General features: G+C 57.1%; 9 protein-coding genes across 9 annotated transcripts; 6 read left to right on the forward strand and 3 right to left on the reverse strand.

The window, feature by feature from the left end:
• Positions 1–144: 144 nt before the first annotated feature.
• MKK02DRAFT_34568 (serine C-palmitoyltransferase) lies at positions 145–2233 on the forward strand (the record flags this gene model as incomplete). The annotated part of the gene is made up of 8 exons (XM_053088972.1): positions 145–426; positions 558–701; positions 753–882; positions 933–1279; positions 1323–1430; positions 1473–1568; positions 1623–2169; positions 2223–2233. 8 exons carry the CDS (start codon positions 145–147, stop codon positions 2231–2233), a joined length of 1665 nt encoding a protein of 554 aa, XP_052943421.1.
• A 578-nt stretch (positions 2234–2811) lies between these two features.
• MKK02DRAFT_28441 (uncharacterized protein) lies at positions 2812–4158 on the reverse strand (the record flags this gene model as incomplete). Its single annotated transcript, XM_053087553.1, has 3 exons — positions 2812–3504; positions 3532–3959; positions 4056–4158. 3 exons carry the CDS (start codon positions 4156–4158, stop codon positions 2812–2814), a joined length of 1224 nt encoding a protein of 407 aa, XP_052943422.1.
• Positions 4159–6249: 2091 nt separating this feature from the next.
• Positions 6250–7745, forward strand: MKK02DRAFT_34569 (mitochondrial carrier domain-containing protein; the record flags this gene model as incomplete). The annotated part of the gene is made up of 12 exons (XM_053088973.1): positions 6250–6283; positions 6334–6375; positions 6408–6485; positions 6549–6656; positions 6829–6918; positions 6969–7010; positions 7055–7158; positions 7202–7230; positions 7275–7375; positions 7420–7507; positions 7551–7619; positions 7664–7745. 12 exons carry the CDS (start codon positions 6250–6252, stop codon positions 7743–7745), a joined length of 867 nt encoding a protein of 288 aa, XP_052943423.1.
• A 437-nt stretch (positions 7746–8182) lies between these two features.
• MKK02DRAFT_38305 (putative galactose metabolism-related protein) lies at positions 8183–9615 on the forward strand (the record flags this gene model as incomplete). The annotated part of the gene is made up of 7 exons (XM_053090033.1): positions 8183–8206; positions 8282–8439; positions 8539–8740; positions 8773–8993; positions 9035–9175; positions 9208–9438; positions 9471–9615. The coding sequence occupies 7 exons, from the start codon at positions 8183–8185 to the stop codon at positions 9613–9615; spliced, it is 1122 nt and encodes a 373-aa protein (XP_052943424.1).
• Positions 9616–10096: 481 nt separating this feature from the next.
• MKK02DRAFT_38306 (uncharacterized protein) lies at positions 10097–11500 on the forward strand (the record flags this gene model as incomplete). Its single annotated transcript, XM_053090034.1, has 1 exon — positions 10097–11500. One exon carries the CDS (start codon positions 10097–10099, stop codon positions 11498–11500), a length of 1404 nt encoding a protein of 467 aa, XP_052943425.1.
• Positions 11501–11877: 377 nt separating this feature from the next.
• On the forward strand, positions 11878–13047 carry MKK02DRAFT_38307 (uncharacterized protein; the record flags this gene model as incomplete). The annotated part of the gene is made up of 1 exon (XM_053090035.1): positions 11878–13047. One exon carries the CDS (start codon positions 11878–11880, stop codon positions 13045–13047), a length of 1170 nt encoding a protein of 389 aa, XP_052943426.1.
• A 521-nt stretch (positions 13048–13568) lies between these two features.
• MKK02DRAFT_38308 (uncharacterized protein) lies at positions 13569–14858 on the reverse strand (the record flags this gene model as incomplete). Its single annotated transcript, XM_053090036.1, has 3 exons — positions 13569–13766; positions 13813–14136; positions 14211–14858. The coding sequence occupies 3 exons, from the start codon at positions 14856–14858 to the stop codon at positions 13569–13571; spliced, it is 1170 nt and encodes a 389-aa protein (XP_052943427.1).
• A 226-nt stretch (positions 14859–15084) lies between these two features.
• On the reverse strand, positions 15085–19262 carry MKK02DRAFT_38309 (uncharacterized protein; the record flags this gene model as incomplete). Its single annotated transcript, XM_053090037.1, has 6 exons — positions 15085–15196; positions 15239–16465; positions 16507–16631; positions 16664–17124; positions 17157–17272; positions 17305–19262. The coding sequence occupies 6 exons, from the start codon at positions 19260–19262 to the stop codon at positions 15085–15087; spliced, it is 3999 nt and encodes a 1332-aa protein (XP_052943428.1).
• A 771-nt stretch (positions 19263–20033) lies between these two features.
• On the forward strand, positions 20034–22051 carry MKK02DRAFT_28445 (P-loop containing nucleoside triphosphate hydrolase protein; the record flags this gene model as incomplete). Its single annotated transcript, XM_053087554.1, has 10 exons — positions 20034–20176; positions 20224–20291; positions 20335–20443; positions 20485–20786; positions 21115–21275; positions 21318–21449; positions 21495–21604; positions 21649–21757; positions 21811–21994; positions 22041–22051. 10 exons carry the CDS (start codon positions 20034–20036, stop codon positions 22049–22051), a joined length of 1329 nt encoding a protein of 442 aa, XP_052943429.1.
• Between the last annotated feature and the right edge of the window lie 180 nt (positions 22052–22231).

Below are 22231 nucleotides of genomic sequence, written 5' to 3' on the forward strand. Positions count from 1 at the left end.
AGAGCAGACGCGGTCCGTGCGCAAATAAGCGATATATATATTAATCGTTGCGAGCTGCCGATGTTGATCTCCATGCAAGCAACTTTATCTCTCACCCCTTCTTTTCCTACATCCCCTCTTACATCGAGCCACACATCAACAGCCATGGCGGCCGCTGCCGCCCCTTCATCCAGCGGGCAAGATATCCCCGCGCCCCTCGTTCCTATCCTCGCTATCCTCGCGTCTGCTTATCGATCCTTCGCGTCCGCATTGACCCGAATCCCGGGGAGTCCGATTGTCATCCGGTACATCGAATCTTCGTATCAGAATGACCCATGGCGGTCGATACTTGAGGTGCTGCTCGTGGCGTTCGCAGTGCGGACTTTGCTGAAAGGTCGGACGCGTGGGGATGCGTCAAGCAAAAATTGGGTCAAATTGAGGGAAGAAGTGAGTTTTGGCCATCCTATCCGGGCGCGGCTCTCAGCTCCAGGCTTTGCGAAGAAGGAGCACGGAGGATGCGGGGAGCATGGCCTGCTCGAGGACAGGAGGCGGGAGAGAAGTTGCTGATCCTGCTCCAGGAGATCGATGAACTGGTGGACGAATGGGTTCCTCAGCCGCTGGTCGACGAGCCCAGCGATGTAGACAAGTTCACCCTGGCTTCTGTACCCGTCATCAACGGTCCGAACGGTCTTCGGGTCAAGCTGGCATCTAGTGGAAAGATGGTACGTTCCGCCAAGGCAGTATGGTCGCTGCGGGAGGTATGCTAATTGCAGGTCACGAATCTTGCAACGGTGGATTGGACGGGTATGATTGAGAGTGACAAGATGAAGCAGGTCGCCATCGACACGTTGAAGCTGTATGGCGTGGGGTCGTGTGGGCCTTCCGGGTTCTACGGGACTATCGGTGAGCTAGCCGGACAATGAAACTGTGCGCACAACAGCTGACAGCCCTAGACGTCCATACCAAATTCGAAGAAGAAGTATCATCCTTCCTCGGTACCGAATCAGCAATCATCTACTCTCAAGCCTACGCCACCATCTCCTCGGCCATCCCCTCTTTCGCCAAGCGAGGCGATATCATTGTCGCTGATAAGGGCGTCAATTTCGCCATTCACAAGGGGCTCGAGATCTCGCGGTCAACCATCAAGTGGTATGCCCACAACGACATGAAGGATCTGGAGCGGGTACTGCAGAATGTCGAGAAGGAGCAGAAACGCAAAGGCGGTCGATTGACCCGGCGGTTTATCATCTCGGAGGGTGTGTTTGAGAATGATGGGATGATGGTGGACCTGCCGAAAGTCGTAAGTCATTGGCATGTGCATGAGGGACGGAGCTGATGTACAGATGGAACTGAAGCGCAAGTACAAGTACAGACTCATCTTGGATGAGAGCTACTCCTTTGGGATGATCGGCGCGCATGGAAGGGGTGTGACAGAGTACTATAGCATCCCTGTAAGCCTTTCAGTCAGCAGCATGAACTGCACTGACGGTCAGGCTGCTGAAGTGGACATCCTGATCGGATCTATGGGGAACGGTCTCGGCGCTGGAGGTGGTTTCTGCGCTGGATCTTATCACGTCTGCAAGCATCAGGTAAGTCAGCTGGCAGGGCTCCGTGATCGATTGTAAGCTGCAGCTGACGGGCAGAAAATCAACTCGTCCGCCTCAGTATTCTCCGCCGCTCTCCCCGCCATGCTTGCCACGACCGCTTCTTCTGCACTCGCGACAATCCAGACCCAACCTGCACTATTCACCTCGCTTCAAGCCAACATCCTCCTCTTCCGTCAAATCCTGTCCAAGATTGAGCCGATCCCGATGTCAGATACACCCGCCACCAGCGCCACCGGCCTCACCGCTTCTGCCGCAACACCTCTTACCGGCTCATCGCCCTCGAAAACGCCCAACAAGGACGCCATCATCCATATCCCCTCGCACCCCTCTTCAGCCCTCATCCACATATTCCTGCTGAACGCTCCAGGGACAATGGAGGAAGAAGAGCGCATCCTCCAGGATGTCGTAGATGAGCTTCTGGCAAAATCAGACGTGATCGTGACGAGGGCGCGGCGGCTAAGGGGACAAGAAGCGTTTGAACCGGAACCGAGCTTGAAGGTGTGCTTGAGCGGGGCGCTGAGCCGCAAGGAAACGGAGAAGGCTGCCAAGGGGTTGAAGGAGGCGCTGATCAAGGTGTGCGGAAGTGAGTGGATATCTCCATCTGATGAGAATGGGCGAGGCGGCTAACGATATCAGAGAAGCGCTGAGTATTTGGTCGATTTATTTATTCCTATCATATAATATGCTACAAATACTCGTGCTACCCGCGACGGTCCTGATGAGCCTGAACGGACTGGGCGACATCACGGCCCATTGCTCGTAAGCATCGAGCGAAAGCAAGTATGGTATGGATCAAAGGTGAGGAGAGGAAAGGGGAGATTCTCAGTACTACGGGTGACGCAGGCGGTGAATGGCGGTCTCATAGTCTTTGACGAGGCACAGCGCATTCAGGCGAGCGAGACCGACGGTATAACCGCGGCTCGGGTGACCGAGCTCGGCGGTGAGATTGGTACGGAGCGGGTCTAGAGGGTAGGGACGAGATGAGGCCTGCCTTGGCCGAGTATGAGGGAAGCGTGGGGTCAAAGTAGGAGTGCGAGTGCGTGTAAGGGTGGGAATGAACGGGCGAGTGCGGCTCTGCTTGAGCGTGTTGGTGTGGGACAGGGTATGGATGATATGGCTGGGGCCAGTGTATTGGGGCAGCGATATTGGGCAGTGGTGTGTGAGAGGTAGGGCCGGAGCCGAATTGTGCGGGATCTCGGCGGCTCTGCTTCCTCTCCGCCTCGTCTTACGTGTGCGCCTGCCTCCCTCGATGTTCCATCGCGCGCTTCCTCCTGTCACGTCTCGCCTGGTTCTTTGTCCGCCTCCGCCCCTCGGCTTCCGCCTCGTTCTCTGCCACTCGAAGAGGTGCTACCTGCTCATCTGGCTCTTGGTGGGCCGCTGCGGGGGACAATGCCTCCGGAGAGTGCCCGCCGATCCCGGTTCCCGCCGCGATTTGATATGATATGTTCCCGCCCGTCTCGACCACTGCTGCGGATGCCGCCCCGTCCGTGTCGGTTGCAGCCGCCGCGGAGTGAGGTTCCGCCGTACCCGTCACCGCCTCGGCCACGATCAGATTCGATGCTTGCACATCCATCTCGACCGCGGCCAGAGGCGACGGCGTATCAGGTACACTGGAGATATTCGTCTCCTCCGGTGACATGTAGTAGAGTACCTCGGAGTGGAGGCCGGCGATTTGGTCTTGGATGTCGACGGGAATAGCTTCGAGCGCCTGTGCTGCAGAGAGGAGTTTGGTAGCTGCGGCGACATCCTCCGGAGAGGTAGGAACGGGGATGAGCCCTTTGGAGTGGGTGCGGCTGAAGCTTGAGAGGTGCCATAGTGGACTGGTAGTGATGCTGTGGGAGACAATGATGGCGAGCATGATGGGCGGTTGGGAGCTGGAAAAAGAGGAATGCGGAGCGTTTGCACCGGTGTAGCCGGCCTCGGCATTTCATCAGCGTGGCGGTACTGTCATCATCTCTCCTGGGTCGCTTGTGTCATTCATCTCGTTGTCCTCGCGCTCGACCATTTTGACCTTACTGGCTAGACACCGTGCAAGAAATCCTGAAGGATTGGGTGGGCAAGGCAATGGCTGCCCAAAGGATCCAGAAGGGTGCCCGTAAGCGATCCGCCGCCGAATGTTAACCCTCGACCTTTCGATGAATGCTAGTGAATAACAGTCGAATGCTCTACAAAACGATGCTGAGGAACAGGCAGCGACTGAGCTAGATCCGATGTTGGGACCGGATCGGCGCGGTCCATAAGGGTTTCTGGTCTGGCCAGATTGGGTCCTGTCCCGTCCTTCACCTCGCCAACCCGCGTCCCGGCCCTCCGGAGGCTTGGCTTTGTCCCTCACTTCAGGCGATTGACTGATCACTCCACCCGCCAAGTCCTCTGCTGACCGTATCGAGCATTAGTCAGGCCTAAGTGGAAAGCCCTCCTGATGGTGTCCGCTTCGATCTGGCACGGCGACCTAGGGGAGCGAAGACTGACTCCTCTCTACACATCGTCGATAATGTGTCTGCGACAGCATCTTACCCTGGCATACTGACGGGGTGGTCGAATGATCTTGCACTGCTAATGCAGTCCGCACCATGGTTTCAATGAGCAGTCCCCACCTTCCTCACCGCATACACATTCCTCGTAAGCACGGCCGTCCCACCCTGTTTCAGACCAAAGCTTATATACGCCGCTTTCCTATTCTCGATAAGCTCAACCTCACGCCACCGTGCCCTCCGTGTCCTCCCTGCCCGCCCCGGTACCCTCTTTTCGCGCGCGCCAAAGCGGGCGAAGTTGTTCAGGCCCCTTCTCGCCCGCCTCGACCTACCTATATATGAACGCTACATCACAGCTGTCCTTCTCCATTCGCTTCCCATTCTTCATCTTGCATTACCCCTCTCACAAGCTGACCCGAGCTTCAAGACGGTGAGTCGGTTCGCCCAATAGGGGCCTCCGCCCCTACCTCCAGCTGCAGAAGGCGCACCGATGGGGAACCTCTCCCGAAGACTTTTCCCTCTGGCTTGAGAGAGCCTTCGGGTATTCCTCACACGCCAAGCGGCCGGAGGACGGCAAATGGAAGGTCATGGGAGGGGAGGGATACGACCGGACCAGGCGGTCCAGGTTCCTCAACCTCGTCCTGTCAAATCCTCGACTGGTAAGTTATTGATCTTTGAAAGTGCGAGATTGAGCTAATGTTCAGGTAGTCCTGTACCGAGACATCCTCGAGGCCGAGGTGAGGCGGACCGAGCACGCGCCCTGGGTGTTTGACCGGGAGGCTTACCTCGCCGAGACGCTAGGCCTTCTCCGTGACGCCGAAAGGCGTTACGAAGAGGGCTCTATGCCCACCGTGAGTGTCTTTCCCCTAACCCGCTTCCCCATTCTCCCCTCTCTCGTCCCTTCCTCTCCCCGCTCATACATATTTCTGTTTTTCCGCCAGAACCACTTTCCTCATCTTCCTTCTCTCATCTTCGTCCTTCCTTCATTTACATCTCTGCCTCTACTCAAAATCAATTATTTGTCGTACTACTTTGCCACTTCCACACTCGTACCCCTTCGCTTCTGACGTCCATCACGCTCCCATTGGAAGAAGCTGACAAGTCCAGTACAACCTCCCCGCCGACCGACCTCGCTATCACCGGTCCCGACGGTGTCGTCCTTCCTCTTCCCACCTACCCCCGTCCCGCCCTCGGAGAAGCCGTGAGTTGATCGAACGCTACTCTACTTGATATGTCAGCTGACCGATCAGGGTCCTTCTTCTTGGGAGGCTGACCGAGTTCAGGTCCCGGTGGTCGACTTTCCTGTCACAGTAAGTCTCCATCATGCTTTGGCGTCGAGCTCAGCTGACACCTTAGACTGCCGAGGACTTTGAAAACCTTGACACGTTCTCGCTCCTGGACGCCGAGGAGCTCGAGGAAGACGCTGGTCCGACCCTCCGCCACCCGTCTCCTCGGATGCAGGCGGATGAGGAGGAAGAGGAGGTCAGTACTCTTACCCAAGCTTGTTTGAAAGGGTAAGCTGACTTTGCCAGCTACCGCCGGCGGTCCTTTCTCTCTTCCCCTCCTTTATCCAAACTCCGCTCATCAGATTACCACCAAAGCACCACCTTCAAACATGTCTTCATTCTCACAGTACGACTCTACCAGCGCGGGAAATCATCATGGTAATCCCCTTCGTGCTGAGGCGGCTCCATATGAGTATCGTGAGCAGGCGTATTATCAAACGGGCAAGGGCATGGGCGGGCCGGAGTAGCGAGGCGGGTGTGGCAGTGGAATGTCTTTTGTGTTCTTTTTTGGCATGCATATCGGTAGATCGTGGATGTCAGTGAACACTCTCGATCTATCGAAATGCTAGACACTACAGGTGATCCTGCCATCAACAGCAGATGCTAAACGCCTATCACGCTGCAGTAGGACCGGTCGAGTCGCCGGGGGCCCGCACTCTCGGCTATTTCCGCCGCGCCGTCCGCGCCCAAGCTAGCTCCAAGTCCGCTTCCCCAAACCCGACCCCGCTCATATTGCTCTTCTTCCTGCTCTATATCATCTCCAAGTACGCTCTTGCAGGCCGTACCCAACGCCTCCTACGAGCCCTCCCCGACAATACGCAAGAGCGTTGCTGCGTTTCAGCCATGTCCATCACAGCCAAACCTGGTGCGGGGTCCATGCCCACTTCGGTCGTCAATCCGTCCGCTATGAAGAAGAAGCCATACCCTCTGTGGCTCGGTGGTAGGTCATGATCCACACTTATCTCAGAGAGCCGCCAGGCTGACGTCAAGGTATCGCCGCTTCCGTTGCGGGGTTGTGCACACACCCGCTGGGTAAGCGCATCGGCTATCCAGCTAATGTGCAGATCTGACCAAGGTCCGTATGCAGGTAGCTGGAGACAAGGGACTGTTGCTGTCTATGCGCAAGACGGTAGCGAATGAAGGTGGGTCCCAGCTCCTGTACCATCTGTCGTGGTGACGCGACCAGTGGTAGCTGACAATCACAGGTATTCTTGGGCTGTGGGGTGGAGGGACCGGGACACTTCTCCGACAAATGACTTACTCTATGATGCGTTTCGCCATATACGATACTGTCAAAGCCAAGATACATACCGGTGAGTCTTCGTCTACCAAGGAGCCATCACATAAGCTACTGCATGGGGATTCTGTGCGCGCCTGGGAAGGGAGATGGGAAGGAGACGGTGGAACTGGCCAGGCGGGACTAAGGAGTCGCGTGAAGGCGGACAGACCTGAAGATCGTCTGGTGCTGATTGTGCTGACCTCCAGACTCGTCGCCTATGCCAGTATGGAAACTCGTCGCTGCTGGCTCGGTCGCTGGATCCGTTAGTGCAGGTATCTGCAACCCCGGAGAGATCAGTATGTGATAATCTCCCAAAGTGTCGAGATGCTAGTAGCTGACCCTACAGTCATGGTACGAATGCAAGGAGATAAGGCGAAGCCAGTCGAGAGTACGTCTTGATCACAGCTGTGGAGATGATGGCTGACTTGGCAGAACGGTACGGCTACCGGAACTCTATCCAGGGTCTCTACAGGATGGCCAGGGAAGAGGGTCTCGCGACTTGGTACAAGGGTGTTGGGCCGAACGTGGTCAGAGGAGTGAGTTTAGCCTTCTTTCTGGGGGACTAAGCTGACAGCGTAGCTCACCATGAACGTCTTCCAAATCGGAGGGTAGGTTGCCATTGATTACGCCGAGGTCTGAGCTAAACCACTAGATACGACGTCTTCAAAGCCGAGATCATCAAGAACAACCTCCTTGCCGACGGGCCAGTCTGCCACTTTATGGCTAGTTTCGCAGCTGCCACTGCTGCTGCAAGTGAGTTCAGCTCGTATTGACGCAGAGCAGGACTGATGGTGCAGCTGCTTGTGCACCCGCAGACGTGATGAAAAGTCTGGTCATGAGCTCTCAGGGCGCTGGACCGGGCGTCTTTACACTCATCAAGGACGCGTGAGTAGGCGCTTCTGTGCGTATGGCCGGGGCTGACTGTCAGATACGCCAACCACGGTGTCAAGTTCTTCTTCCGCGGATGGACCCCAGCCTGGATAAGGTTGCAGCCGACGTGAGTCCACTCGACTCAGTGGAAAGACATTGGCTGATAGGCAGTACCATCATAACCTTCTTGGTTCTGGAGCAGCTCAAGGGTGGCGTGGACAGGTACCGCAAAACGGGCGGGACTTTGATGTAGGGCAAAAGAAGGTGAAGTTGTAATACTGAAGGAAGATCTATGTGAATATGAAATTGGGTTTAGAGAGGAGTATGCGTTCTTTCGCGTCTGCTCATAACCTGCGCCTTGACGCTACAGAGTAGCACTCCACAAAGCCTTCGAGGAGCTCGCATCGCTGTCGCGGACCGGGACTCGGAATGGCCCCGGCCGGGGAGATCGGTGCCGTAATTTTGCGCAGCTGCTCGGGACGCGCTCAGCTCTTTCTCGAGTTGGAATTTTCGCTTCAACTACCTATCTATCTCCCTTAGCTAGCCTTCAGACAACTCGCCTCATCATAGACGCGTAGTTCTGGACTGAGCCTTCACATACCCGCGAGACACACAGGCCCGAAATCACAGCTCGCTAGCCACCACCGTCCCCTTCACGCGTCCCGCCCTCGCGTAAACAAATATCGCAAGATGTCCAACTCATCCTCCCTCAAGGTATGTCCACAGCTCTGGATTGTTGCCAGTTGCTCATAAGCTCCTCTCACTAGAATCTACCGCTGACCAACCCAGAAAGTCCTCGTCACTGGCGGTCTCGGCTACATTGGCTCGCACGTGGTCGTCTCGCTCCTCCTTACTGGCAAATACCTCCCCATCGTCATTGACAACTGCCACAACGCCTACCCAGAGGCTATCAAGCGATGCGCTGAGATCGCACGTGACGAGATGGGGTAAGTCACGGCGCCGTCACAAGGGGGAGCAAGGATCAGCCGGGATCACGATCGAATGCTGTCGCGATCCGCTGCTCGAGTGTACCGGCTGACTGGCAGTGCCGACGCACCGCAGCCCATCTTCCACCAGGTCGATCTCCGCGACTCATCCGCCGTCGATGAAGTCTTCGCCAAGTACGCCGGCGAGGGCGGTATCTGGGCGGTCGTCCACCTCGCTGCCCTCAAGGCGGTCGGCGAAAGCGGAGAGATCCCTCTCCAGTACTACAAAGTGAACGTTGGCGGGTCCATCGCTCTTTTGGAGGTGAGTCACGATCTGGGACGAGCTGACAGCAGGCAATGGAAAAGTACAACTGCTCCAACTTTGTCTTTTCCTCCTCGGCTACCGTCTATGGGACACCCAAGACCGTCCCTATCCCCGAGTCCTCGCCGCTCCAGGCTGAATCGGCGTATGGCAGGACCAAGCAGATGGTGGAGGTCATCCTCCAGGATGTCTGCCGTGCTTCCGCGGACAAGGGAGACAAGGCAGTCCACGCTGTCAGCGTCAGGTACTTCAAGTGAGTATAGTCTGCTATAGGTATGATGGCGCTGACAGCAGCCCCGCTGGCGCCCACCCATCCGGCAAGCTCGGAGAGGAGCCCATGGGCAAGCCCGGAAACTTGCTGCCGCTCTTGGCGCAGATTGCTGTCGGAAGGCAAAAGTCGGATCTCAAGGTGTTCGGCGATGACTACCCCACCCCGTAAGTTGTAATACTGTACTCGCTGACGATAGCGACGGCACCTGCGTCCGAGACTACCTCCACGTCATGGATCTCGCCAAGGGCCACGTCCTCGCGCTTGACGCTATCGCCTCCAAATCCATCTTTGCCTCGTGCACCTCGGCCGAGGGCATGTACCGCGCCTTCAACCTGGGCAAGGGTAAGGGCATGAGCGTCTTAAACATGATTGCGGCGATGAAGAAGGCGAGCGGGTTCGAGTACAAGTACGAGATTGTGGGGAGGAGGTGAGTACTAGATGTGGCGTCGCTGACAACAGACTCGGAGACGTTCCTGATCTTACTGCCGACCCTACGCTCGCCGAGAAGGAGCTCGGCTTCGTTGCCGAGAAGAACTTGGACGAGATGTGCCGGGACCTGTGGAACTTCCAGACCAAGAATGGGGACGGATACTCCAAGCAATAGAGCTAGATCTAGATAGGTCGTGAATTTTACATCTTGGGTTGAATAAATGCTTGTTGGTGGTTGACTTGGTCGACCGGTCTCGCCGCACAGCTGTGACCAAATGATACATCTCTCGCTTACAAAGTGTACATGCCCATAGGTGACCTCGCCTCAACGTATATACTCCGCGCGGTTGTTTTACTGGACACCCTCCCCTCTGCCCACCTTCCCCTCCTCCCGAAAGAGTCAGAAAAGGCAGACAGAGGATCAGTGCTGATCGACACGTCCTGTCTGGCCCCGACGATCGTGGTGAGCTTTCACGTCTAAGACGGAGCTCTCGATTGACAACGGGGAATTGTGGTCGTGATATGGTTGAAAGAGAAGAGAGGGTGAATTTGGCGATCAAGGGAGGCAGGATTGATACAGACTGGTGACGTGGCGTTTATTCACCCCGCACCCAAAAGTCAGATTCAGCTCTCCATCTCTCCTTTACCCATCCACCATGTCCTTCCCACAGCTGCTAAGACGCTCATCGTTCGCCCAACACGACCCCCTCATCACTCGCATATACACCTCCACCCCTTCTTCCATATCACAAACCGGCGACTGGGGCCTCAAATACCCCATTCATCGCAAAAACCCCAAATACATCAAGGTCTCAAATCTCGATGCTGGCGCAGCGGTAGGCGCGGACTGGCGGTCAGGCGAGACGGAGGCGAGGTTTACAGAAACATGGGGGACGGGACGAGTGCGGTGGCAGAGGCATAGTACAGATGTGCGGCAGGCGATGCGAACCACTGCGCGGAACTCTTACGACTTTTTGAATGACGGAGCTGGAGAGGAGAAGCAGGGACCGCATCTCCTGCCGGATCTGGAGGCCATGACGCCAGGGGAGTTTGAGCGGTATCTGGAGAGGATAAGAGAGAAGCGCAAAGAGTTCTTGCCGGTGCGGCTGAACCAGCTGGCGGCCAAGGATCAGGCGGGATGGAGAGAGGACGAGGGAGACTTTACCCTCGTCAACCTCGGCGTCAGCGGTCACTCGGTCGACACGCACGGAGCCAACATGCAGGCGTCGCTCGTACACGACAACATCACTCGGTCCGGCTCCAAAGCCCTCCAAGCCAACCCCCATCCCCTCGGCGGACTCTACTATTCCCAGCACATCTCCTCCACCCCCCATCACCCCACTCACGGCATAACCTATGTCGATCCCCGCACAACCTATCCCGGACGAGCGGTCAACAAAAAGAACATCTCCCAGCACCGCCAGGACGGGCTACAGGCGGGATTCAACGCCCCAGTCGCGAACAATGCTCCGCTCGTTGTGAGCATTGGCGGTCTGACCGCTCAATCGTCGACGAACAGCATTCAGACCGCGGACACGTCGTCCATCTCGGAGACGGACTATACACGGACAGAGCCCGAACGCGGCGTCGGCCGGTTCACCATGCGTACGGCCAGGCTCGAATCCCTCCCCACCGTTGTCAACCTCCAGTCGAGCGACTTGTCGCGGAGATACGGCAACAACCCCGTCAGCAAAGCCAAGCGCGCTTCCCCTATGGAAACGTTCCAGTTCAACATTGAGCTGGAGCTCGCTAGCGCCGCTACCAGACCAAATCAGGGCAAGCAGTCGCTGATTCCTGGTTCTCCCGAGTGGGTCGCGCGAGAACCTGGGAGGCGGGCGTCTCTGTCGCGGGGGGATGAGCTGGGGAGGAGAGGGGAACCGCTTGGGAGTTCCAAAAAGGACAGAATCAAGGGCGCGGCGTTGGGGGGACTGAAGAGCGAAGAGGCGGCTCTAAGGGCGGCAGAAAAGCAGGCGACAGAGGGACACAGGAAGAGGATGGACGGACTCTTGCACTCGATACACAAGAGGAGTACGGGACTGAGAGGGACGGATGGGCGGTGATCGAGCATAGTATACGTGAGTTGGCAATACTTCTTACGGGACTACGCTGATAGCCAGGGACCACTTTCGTACCTTGTAGTTTTGCTGTATTTTGCCCCTGCTTCTGCATCAATACCACCCATCCCCAACGCTGATGTTCACGCGAACTTTCTACCGGCCACGTTGTGCCACATCCCCTCCATCCCTTGTAGCGCTCACCCTGCCCGTGTTCTGTTCCATCCGCCCTCCTTTGATGTCGCCAATGACGACGTCCAATAGACCTCAGGAGCGGTCGACGTCACTAACTCTCTTTCTTGCATACTCACCCTGAAGCCGTCACTCTGCCGATATCGCGATATTCCTCTTCCCCGGCCCCCCCGACTACCGTTCGCAGTCCGATGCGCTCCTCCAATACCGACTCTCGCTCACTGAACTGGTATGAGTTGATGTTAGGCACGGAACTCAGGGAGTCGACGCGCGCACCGAAACCCCGCATAGAACTACCTGGCGAGCCAGTGCTGTACGCGCAAGGCAAGTGCAGCGCTACGTTTGAGATCGAGTTCCGTACTCCCTCCGCTGCCCGCTCCTTTCCTACGCCATTTAACTACGATGCGAACGACATCAAAGGGAAAAAGTGGACAATCCCACTCGGCAAGTCGGACGCAGCATTGGGAGGCGCAGATCTTGCTGATAGCTTCGTATACGACTGGAGAGAAGAAATCGGCGACAAGGACCGGGACGGACTTACATTATATCCATCGGGACTAAAAATTCGCACGAGCCATAATGGGCGCAAGACATTTGTAGCGATACAAGGAATGGAGCTCAAGGATACCTCGGACTATCTAGCTGGCTCCCTCAAGCGAACACGCCAGTATTCCGGAATACTCTACACTGCCACACCGCCGACCGGTGGGAGCTCCACTGCACCGAGGGTGACCAGAGCTAGGTCCCGCAATGCCAACCCAGGTCCAGCAAAGCCCAGACGCACGAGCCGCGCAAGTTCGGACACTAAGGATACCCAGCTTACAAATGCCCCGTCACCACTGTCGCAGCAGGGTCCGCTGGATGATCACCCAACATCTGCAGACCCCTCGAATGATACGCAGACACCAGTCTTGACAGTGGACCCAGCTCCGCCCACCCTTGAGCCGCCTGAGTATCTGGACGAGTTCGGCGATCGTGGTGACTTCAATGAGATGCTCTCACCGTGGGTTCCGCCGTCCCTCGGTCCAACTTATCCTCGCTCGCCATCAATGTACTCGGACGCCTCGGGCACCCTGATTGACGTTCCATCCTACTTCCTCGATGGAATGGCTAGCAGCCCTGGACCAGGCGGCCCCAATAACTCGACAAGCCCCCTCATGTCCGATCCTGATATCTCCGCCCTCATGTCGTTCAATCTCGCCTCCCCTGCTCCCCAACAAAAGGCCGAGCTGGTTACAGATGCCAGCTACCATCACATCAGCAACAGCCAGGCCTCGGTGCCGGAACCGACGTCTTCAGAGGAGGCGGAGCAATATGGCGACAAGAGATTCAGTGAGTGGTGTTCAGCTTTCGATCAGTGAGTTAGATTGCGGAGAGGAAGCGGATTGGGGAGGACAGGATGACGAGTGATGTGCATATGAATCACTTTTGGTCTCGAAGTTCTGGATCGGTCAACAACTTTTCACAGGCGTGTGAGACCGAAGTGCATCCCCTGTCGATCCAGCTGGATCAGATTACGTGCAGCTGCGGTTGTTGATCAGAAGAGAGCAGATAGCCGGTGTGCTGAAATTAGAGTAGACAGCCTCTAATTGAGCACTCTGCCCCGTGTACTCTTCCACAGCTCCCCGGCCAACTTGCGGAGAGCTTCACATGATATTGAGAGACTCACTCTGTTTCGCGAGATTGAAAGGTCTCCCCCCTTGTCGTCTGCTGGACGCAGCGTATGCCCATCTTGATGCTCTGCTGCAGTCCGACCACCAGTCAAGTTCGACACCCCTTCAGGAGCAGTAAAAGACAAGCGTGGATCCTATCATCATCAGTAGACTGGAGAAAGGTAAGCGTTACATCTCGAGTCGTTGACCCTCCGTCTTAGCTATCGCTCTCATTCAGCTACATCCACCACCGCCGCCACATCCCGCAATCTCCCTCTGACCCCCTTCTTGCTATCCCCGCCGAGCTCTCTCAGCTGTCCTGACAGCTTCCTCAGCCTTGCAGACACCTTGCCCATCTTGTCATGATTCTCATCCATCGCCTCACACAGCATTGTCCACGTCCTGAGATCCCTCGCGAACGTATATGTCTGCCCCGTCAGCTCTTCCTCAGATGTGCTGGAGTGGAGAGCTAACCGGAAGAGGCTCCACGTCAATCTGCCCCGCCACCAAACTCCACGTCGCCATGATAATCAGGTCGAGCGCAGCATTCGCAATGTACTCTTCCACATCGCCTACTCCGCCACTCACGCCCCGGAGCTCCTTGGTGCAAAACCCTCTGACCATCTCTTCTGCGGCGGCGACGGGGGCCGACTGTGGGTCGCGCAGGAGGAGAGAGATTTCGTATACCGCTTTGAGAACCCAGGCGTCGCCTTCCGACATGATGAGGACTTGGAGGTAGGAGGAGAGGAGGTGGGGCGAGTCGCCAGGGAGGAGGGCATTATCGATGGCCAGCTTGAGCTATAGAGTCAGCTATAGTCCCACTCATCTTCAGGTGCCAGTCGCGTAGCCGAGCCTTCACTGTCTGAACTCACATTAGACCTCAACGCCTTGAGCGTATTCCTCGTCTCCTTCTTTTCAAACTCGTCATCCTCCAGCTGATTGACAAAGCGCGACAGCGCCCCAATCAGCAGAATAACAATATCTCGATGTCCCGGCCCTATCCTCGCCGCATACAGGATCGGAAACTGTCCCGCATTCTTCTGCAGCAGCAGGTGGAACGCATGATCCCGTACCCGCATTATAAATTCGATATCTTTCCGGTCGATCGCTTGATACAGCTCATACGCCTGTGGAGGACGTACAAAGCCTGCCGTCGAACCGCCGCTGGACCCCGAAGATGTGTTGGCCGCTCGGCGCTTGGAAGGGCCCCAGGAGCCTTGCGAGTCCCGGACGGCAGCGCGCTCGACCTCCCATTGTTGCTCTTGGAGCGCTTCGGCAAGCTCGCGTTCCCGCTTGGCTTGGGCGATCTGGCGGTGATACTCTGCCTCGGAGGAGCGGAGGGATTCTTCGTGTAGCGCCGAAGTGGATGGAAGGGGCTGGACGAGGATAGGCGAGTTGGGGATGGAGCGGGGCGCGTGGGGAGAGAGGGGGGTGGGGTTGAACGAGGGGGATAGGTGGGCGTGGGCGGGGGTACGGGAGGGACCGGCTTGAGCCGCGCCGTGAGAGCTATAGCTTGACATTATCACAGTGGAGGAGAATGATGGTGATGGCAAAAGCTGGAAGGATGGCGGTGCTTCGGAGCTTGAGAACCTCGGACCGCTTTGGTGGAGGCGGAGTTCCCCGACGTCATCCCCTCTTCCTGAACTGGACTGTCACTCCGAAGCACGATATAGCAGTGCATAAGGCACGACACGGCACGCCTACAAATATTACCGATGAGCCCAAAACAGATGCCTACAATCCCAACTACTCGCCCGCCTCCCTCTTCTCCCTGTTCGCTATATGGACCCGATTACGCAGATGCACCTCGTAGCCAGTGAAGGATTCGCCTGGTCCCATGTTATATATCTTCCCAGGACTGACTTATCAGCTAGATCCTCAGCAACAGAGACAAACGTACCAATCCAGACACCTCAACCTCCACTCGACCGGCTGACCAGGCTCCGTCTTGCCCTTGGGAACAACGAAAAAGTGGTCTCGGGGGTACCGGCTCTTCGTGTCGGCCTCTGCGGCCTCGCACCATTCTGGCGGGGTAGGCGCGGGTGGGCCCGCAGCTGCTACAGGCGCGGGGGTAGGCGCCTTGGTCGGGGATTTGGACGAGGCGGCAGAGGGTCGTCGAGCGGTATGCACCGAGGACGTCCGACCCTTCTTGGACGCCTTGCTCTTACTCCGCCCACGCTCGTCAAAGTCGTCGGACGAGTCGGACGAGTCCGAGTCCGAGTCGTCATCATCCAGCACGCGTTTACGCTGGAGGAGGACTTTGGGCGTGGGTTCCCGCGGCTTTTCGGGGGTCCGACTCCGGCTCGTAGTGCTCCGACTCCGGCTGCCGTTGAGCCTGGAAGGGATAGCCACGGGGGCGAGTACTGGCTTGACGTCCTCCGCGCCCTCGGGAGATCGAGCTTGGGTACGCTTGCGTGCACCGGGCGACTCCTCCTCCTCATCCCGATACGCCCGCTTGAGGCCGGACAACGGGTGGTGCGGAGGGAGTGCCGCCGCCGACGCGGCTGTAGGCGTACCCGCATGGCTCTCCGGACCAGGAAGAAGCGATCCCTCCCTCCCTCCCGCTGGACTCGCGCGGGAGAGACCTCGACCGATCTTCCAGCCCTTCCCGCCTCGCTTGCTAGCGAAAGGGGGCAAGGGCGACTGTGGTGGCTTGTCGGGGATAGGCAAGTCCTGCGCGAGGAGGTTGATATTCGCCTGCGCAGCAATAGCCGCAGCTCGGCGGGACGTATGTGCCGGCTGAAGAGTCGGCGTCATGTCCTCAAACTTGGGCGCTGCGAGTCCGTTCGCCGCGAGCGGGTTGAGCAGTGTCCGATGCGTCTTGACCGGTTCCCGATCCGGAAGAATGATCCCGCGCCGAGCCCGCGTGGCTCGCTTCTTGCGCTTGGAATCCTTTTCGCGTTCCCGCTCGATCATGGCAACGTCCTCTTCGGTATGGGTGGTAAAGATGGGGGTATAGGTCGACATGGCGATATCTTCCCTGCGAAGCACGTTGGATAGGGCAGGGAGGAAGGACGAGCGGACTTCGTCATCTTGCACGTGGCCCGAACCGATCGTGTGGCCGACGAGGAAGAGACAGCGCTTGTGTACGAGGATCTGCTCGTGGATGTCGTGTGCAAGTGCGGTTCTAGGAGTCAGCCAGGTCCATCTTTATCAGAAGAAACTTACGCGAATTCCCCGTTCAGACCGAGCTCCTGCGTATACATAATGGCAAAGTCTTCCGGTGTTACAGGCGAGCATAGATCCCACTCGAACGTATCCGAAAGATTTTGCGTTCCAATAATAATGTCGACCTGGGATCAGCTCCGCTCAACCGTCAACTCACCTTGATCAAGATCCGCATATCCTCTCCCATCGCCTCGTCCCTAATCGCCCACTTTTGCATCGCCTCATCCACCGTCACTGGCAGATCCACCCTCTGCTCCATCTTCCCATCCTCCATCTCTGGCTTGATATCCTCATCCTCGTCTCCATTCACAATGATGACGCCATGATCGACCTTTCCTCCCTCGTCCGTCCGCACCTCTTCTTCTTCCCCGCTATCGTCATCATCCCGCATCGCATCTTCCCGTAACCTCCGCCAGGCATCCCACTCTTCTCCCGATTCTTCCAACTTGCCACCGATAGGCGACGATGGCAGGCGCGGTTCCAGCGGCATAACCTGATCCTTGTACTCGCGGATCTTTTCGTTGATGGTCGCGACAATTTTGGGGATAAAGACTGCCGGAGGAAGGTTGAAGTCGTCGCAAAGGGACTGGGCGAATAGGTCTGGCAGAACAACAGTATCTGCCATTAGCTCTCTCCTGCTTACAACCCACCTGAACAATTCCACATGAATGTATCCTTGAGCTTGTACTGCCCCTCCTCCATATCAAGGCGGATGGGAATAACATGATCTTCGACATTCGCCATTGCCTTGAGCTGTTTCGGGGTACTACCATCAGCTCTGTCTTTTCCAGAACTCACAATCTGATTTCCCGCCTACTTCTGCCCGACGCCCGCGCCATCCCCCTGGATCGCTCACGAGCCTTTTCATCCGGCCAGATCACCTTGATCCCGGGTCCAGTGGTACTCTGGCTCTCGCCCTTGCGGACCATCCACCATGGCGTCCCCATATCGCTCTCCTTGGCCCAATTCATCATCTTGCCCTGAACCTGCTTCTTTCGCGCTTCAAAGTTGCCGAGATAGGCAAGGTCGGTATCGATCCACCGGCGGACGTCGGTGACTTCGGTGGGCGTGAGGGTTGGGAGGGCGCCAGAGAAGGTAGGGTCGAAGGAGGGAGGGGCGGGCGCGAGGGGAGCGACGGGGTCGGATGGGAGAGGGGTGATTTGCGTGAAGGGGAGTGAGGGTCGGAGAGCAGCTTCCCAGCTCTTGACCGGGATACTGAGCGGTACCGAGACTTTGCGAGCGGTAGGTTGAGCGGCCGGCGGCGCTTGGACGGGAAGAGCAGTGGTGGCCGTGGCGGCCGAGCCTGGGATCCAGGCTGGAGGCGGCATAGGCCCGGCGGAAGGTGGTGCGTTGCCATCCATAGACGACCGAGGACCGCTCGGGGCGGGCGCTTGGGATGCCGCCCCGCTCGTCCCCGGACCCTGCGCCGCCATTCGCACCCTCTCAGCCTCCGCCTTCATCCAAGCAAGCACTTTGTGCATTCTAGACAGCGTTTCCGGCGCTATCTTTCCCTGCTGTATCATCATACTCGCGTTCATGACGGTCTGCAGCGCGGCCGGATTCCTCAGCTGCATGCCTTGTCGCCAAGCGGGATCTTGCAGATTGCCGATCTGGCCGAGAATACGAGGGTCGAACGGAAAGCCGGACATGTCGAAGGGGGGAGGGACCGACCCAGGCGGTGCCGGATTATGGTTTTGGCCAGCCTGATTGCCAGATTGGGATGAAGGGGGAGGTTGCTGAGGGGACGCCGCGGGCTGGTGATTAGGGGTATGATGGATCGACTGATGCGATCCCGCTGGACTAGCAGTGATGGGGTACTGCTGATTTGGCGGCGGAGTGGAGGTATGGACCGCTGGCGATTGCGGCCGAGCCGGACCCGGAGTGCTTTGCCTGGGCGATGGAGCCCGCTGACTTGCCGCCGAGGTTGGACGCGGAGCCATATGCGATGGCAGAGACGAGAAAGGAGGCTGACCATTAGGTAGGGATTGCTGAAGGTGGCTCGGACTCGGCGCGGCAGTCTGCTGAGCAAACATGGACATCATGCGATGATTGACCATGTTGAGCTGGATCTGCTGCTGCGCCGAGGGCATGCTCTGGAACCCTGGGTCGGCGATGATCTTTTGCTGAGCCAAAGCGATATGCTGGAGCTGGGTGGGGGAGGGGGTGAACCGAGCGTGTCCTGGCTGGGTAGGCGTCGTGGTGGGAAGGGGAGGAGGGGGCATGTTGTTTTGACTGCCGTATGAGGGTTGTCTTGGGGAGGCCGACGGAGGGTTGACTGGCGATCCTTGCCTGGGTATCGCCTGCTGCATCTGCACCCTTGCGACGTCCGGCTGTTGCTGGAATTGCTGCATCCTCGTCGGCTGCAGAGGTCCATTCGATTGAGGTGGCGGTCCTGGTCGTACTTGAAAGTGCTGGTTCCGCATGGCGTTGAGAAAGGCCTGTGCTTGCGCTCCCTGTGGTCCGCTAGCCGCCTGCTGCAACATCTGGAGCTGCTGCTGCTGCGACGGTCCCCTTTGGATGCTCTGCAAAGCCGCCATCTGATGAGGTCCCAAACCCTGCTGCTGGAAAGCAGGGTTGGCCTGCATCATCTGCTGCTGCATTTGCTGCATCGTGCTCGGGCCGGGTCCGCCTTGGTTATACTGCTGCCCCTGCTGGGTGGGGTAGAGCATCGGGTTGCCATATTGGTAGATGCCCTGTTGTTGAGGGTGAGGCGATTGCTGGGTGGCAGGGGAAGGATGTGACTGGGAAGTGGACATGGTACCTGACATGAGCGAGGGTGGTGGCGGGTGGCTCACGTTTCAGGCAGTCGTATCCTCCATCACTACTGACTAGGTCCTACCAAGGCGAACTCTGTCCATGTCAGCTGCTGACCTAGCATTCCTGTCTGATATCCTTAGATTAGATAACGAGGTATTGGCTTAGCAGGGGAGGGATAGAGTGGTTCTGTCTGTCTCACCCTGTTTCTGGGGTCTGAGCTCAATCGGCAATCAACCCGTCTGTCTGCCTTCCTTTGGAGAGCAGCTGATGCTATTATCTGAAACGCGTCGTCTACGCGTTCTAGACCTTTCGCGGTCTTGGGTGTGTAGATCTTGCTGAGTGGAGGCGGGAATAAGGGAAGCTGCGGGTGCGGGCGGGGGAGAATCGCGTCAGTGCGCTGCTGTCAATCAAACGCCCTTCGCAACAAAGGTGGATATAGCTCCGAAGGTGTTACGTCATCACCCGCTTGGGGCAAGTGCCACAATCGGATATCGCCGCTTCTCACTCAAACCATATCGCCGCTCCAAGGCACGCCCACACCCTTTGCATTGCCTTTCTTTGTGTTGATCTATCATATTCTATACCTCTATACATACCCTATAGCTCAATTAAGAGCTACTAAACCGCACCCTACCTCACCCAGTGCGTACAATTCGCCGCACATTTGCGATCAAAGAAAATGGACACCGGGCTTACGCGCTTCTTCCTTTGTCATTGGCGAATTCCTCTCATTCCCATCCTTCCAATAGCAGCCTAAACACATACCTACAATGTCCCGCCCCGACGAGGAAGAACTCGTAGACTACGACGAGGCCGCAGAGGAGACCTTTGCGCCCTCCGTAGCGACCAACGGTGTCAAGGGAGAGGGTGACAAGAAGGGATCTTATGTTGGAATTCACTCGACCGGGTTCAGGTCAGCTAGCACCATCGTAGGACACTTACGGCCTAGCTGACAAGCAGGGACTTTTTGCTCAAGCCCGAGCTCCTCCGAGCTATCTCTGACCTTGGTTTCGAGCACCCGTCTGAGGGTAAGTCTTGATATTCATCGCAACGACATGGCTGACCCCTCAGTCCAGCAGGAATGTATCCCTCAGGCTATTCTCGGTACCGACGTCCTCTGTCAGGCCAAGTCTGGTATGGGTAAGACCGCCGTCTTTGTCCTTGCCTGCCTTCAGCAAATGTGAGTCACTCCCCTCCCGCCTGGACTAGGCTGACCTTCAGCGAACCCGTCGACGGCGAAGTCGGAATTGTCATTCTTTGCCACACTCGAGAACTCGCCTACCAGATCCGAAACGAATTCGCCCGTTTCTCCAAGTTTATGACCAATGTCCGGACCGACGTATTCTACGGTGGAACCCCCGTCTCGGCCGACGCCGAAAAGCTCGCGGCCAAGGACAAGTGCCCGCACATTGTCGTCGGTACCCCCGGCCGCATGATGGCCCTCGTCCGCGACAAGAAGCTCAAGGCGGACAAGGTTAAGCACTTTGTGTTGGACGAGTGCGACAAGATGCTGGAACAGCTTGGTTAGTTTGGACACCTTCACCTAAACCTCGGGCGGAAACCATTTTCTTCTCTCGATTTATTTGCAAGCGACATCGCGGCATATCCACCGGCGTGGAGCGTTTCGGTCGCTTCACGCTGCGTGGATCGATCGGCGGCGGACAGCGGGAATGGAAAAGGCGCGCAGGGGGAGGATGGGATAGATGGGAAATCATCTTCGCTGGCCTAGGGCGGCATTCGGACCCGGCTACACTTCAAGATGCTCCTTCACGCCCTCTCCGCCGCGCCGTCCCTTCGTCACTCTCGCCTTTGGCTTCTGTTTTGGCGATCATCATCCGAAGTGGACATTAGCTTACCTCGTTTCTTTCTCTTCAACCCTATCCACGCCAACAGACATGCGCCGCGACGTCCAGGAAATCTTCCGCGCCACTCCCCACCACAAGCAGGTCATGATGTTCTCGGCTACCCTCTCCAAGGAGATCCGCACGACTTGCAAAAAGTTCATGCAGAGTGTATGTCCTTTCTTCTCGCTTGAGGTCCATGCTGACGTGCAGCCCCTCGAGATCTACGTCGACGACGAGACCAAGCTCACCCTCCACGGTCTCCAGCAGTACTTCCTCCAGCTCGAAGAGAAGGAGAAGAACAGGAAGCTCAACGACCTCCTCGACAATCTCGAGTTCAACCAGGTCAGTTAAAGTATATGGTTCCGTCCGATCTAAGCTGACCTGCAGGTCTGCATCTTTGTCAAGTCGGTCGCTCGGGCGACCCAGCTCGACGCTCTCCTCCAGGAGTGCAACTTCCCGTCTATCTGCATTCACTCTGCTCTTCCTCAGCCGGAACGGTAAGTCTCTATCTCGATACCAGGTCCGGTCGCTGACTTTGTAGTATCTCCCGGTTCCAGCAGTTCAAGGCGTTCGAGAAGCGTATCTTGGTCGCCACCGACATTTTCGGCCGTGGTATCGATGTTGAGCGTGTCAACGTGGTCATCAACTACGTAAGCTAGCGACAGTTGTATGACCGGCTGCAATCTCGAAGCTGACAATATAGGACGCACCCGGAGACGCCGACTCGTATCTCCACCGAGTGGGTCGTGCAGGCCGTTTCGGTACAAAAGGTCTCGCCATCTCGTTTGTGTCTAGCGACGCCGACAAGGAGGTGCTCCAGAAGATCCAGGACAGGTTCACGGTCGCTATCCCGACCTTGCCCGAGACTGTCGACCCTTCCACCTACAGTAAGTTTGGGTCTGTCGGGAGTACCGAATACAGCTGACTTGTTAGTGACCTCGTAAACAAAATAAAGGCGTAATTTGGTGGGTGTGAAAAGAGGGAGAGGTGATATGGCTTTGTAAATCTATACCCGTATGCATGTGCGAGAAGACCTACTCTGCAGACTGTTCAGCAGTGCGTGTAGTCAGGAGCAGGCTCGTCGCTCAAGGCATGATTGGCCAAGGCCGGGACCGGGCCATGCG

This window comes from Dioszegia hungarica, assembly GCF_025882075.1.
Source record: "Dioszegia hungarica strain PDD-24b-2 chromosome Unknown MKK02contig_16, whole genome shotgun sequence".
In the NCBI taxonomy this organism is placed as follows: Eukaryota; Fungi; Basidiomycota; class Tremellomycetes; order Tremellales; family Bulleribasidiaceae; genus Dioszegia; species Dioszegia hungarica.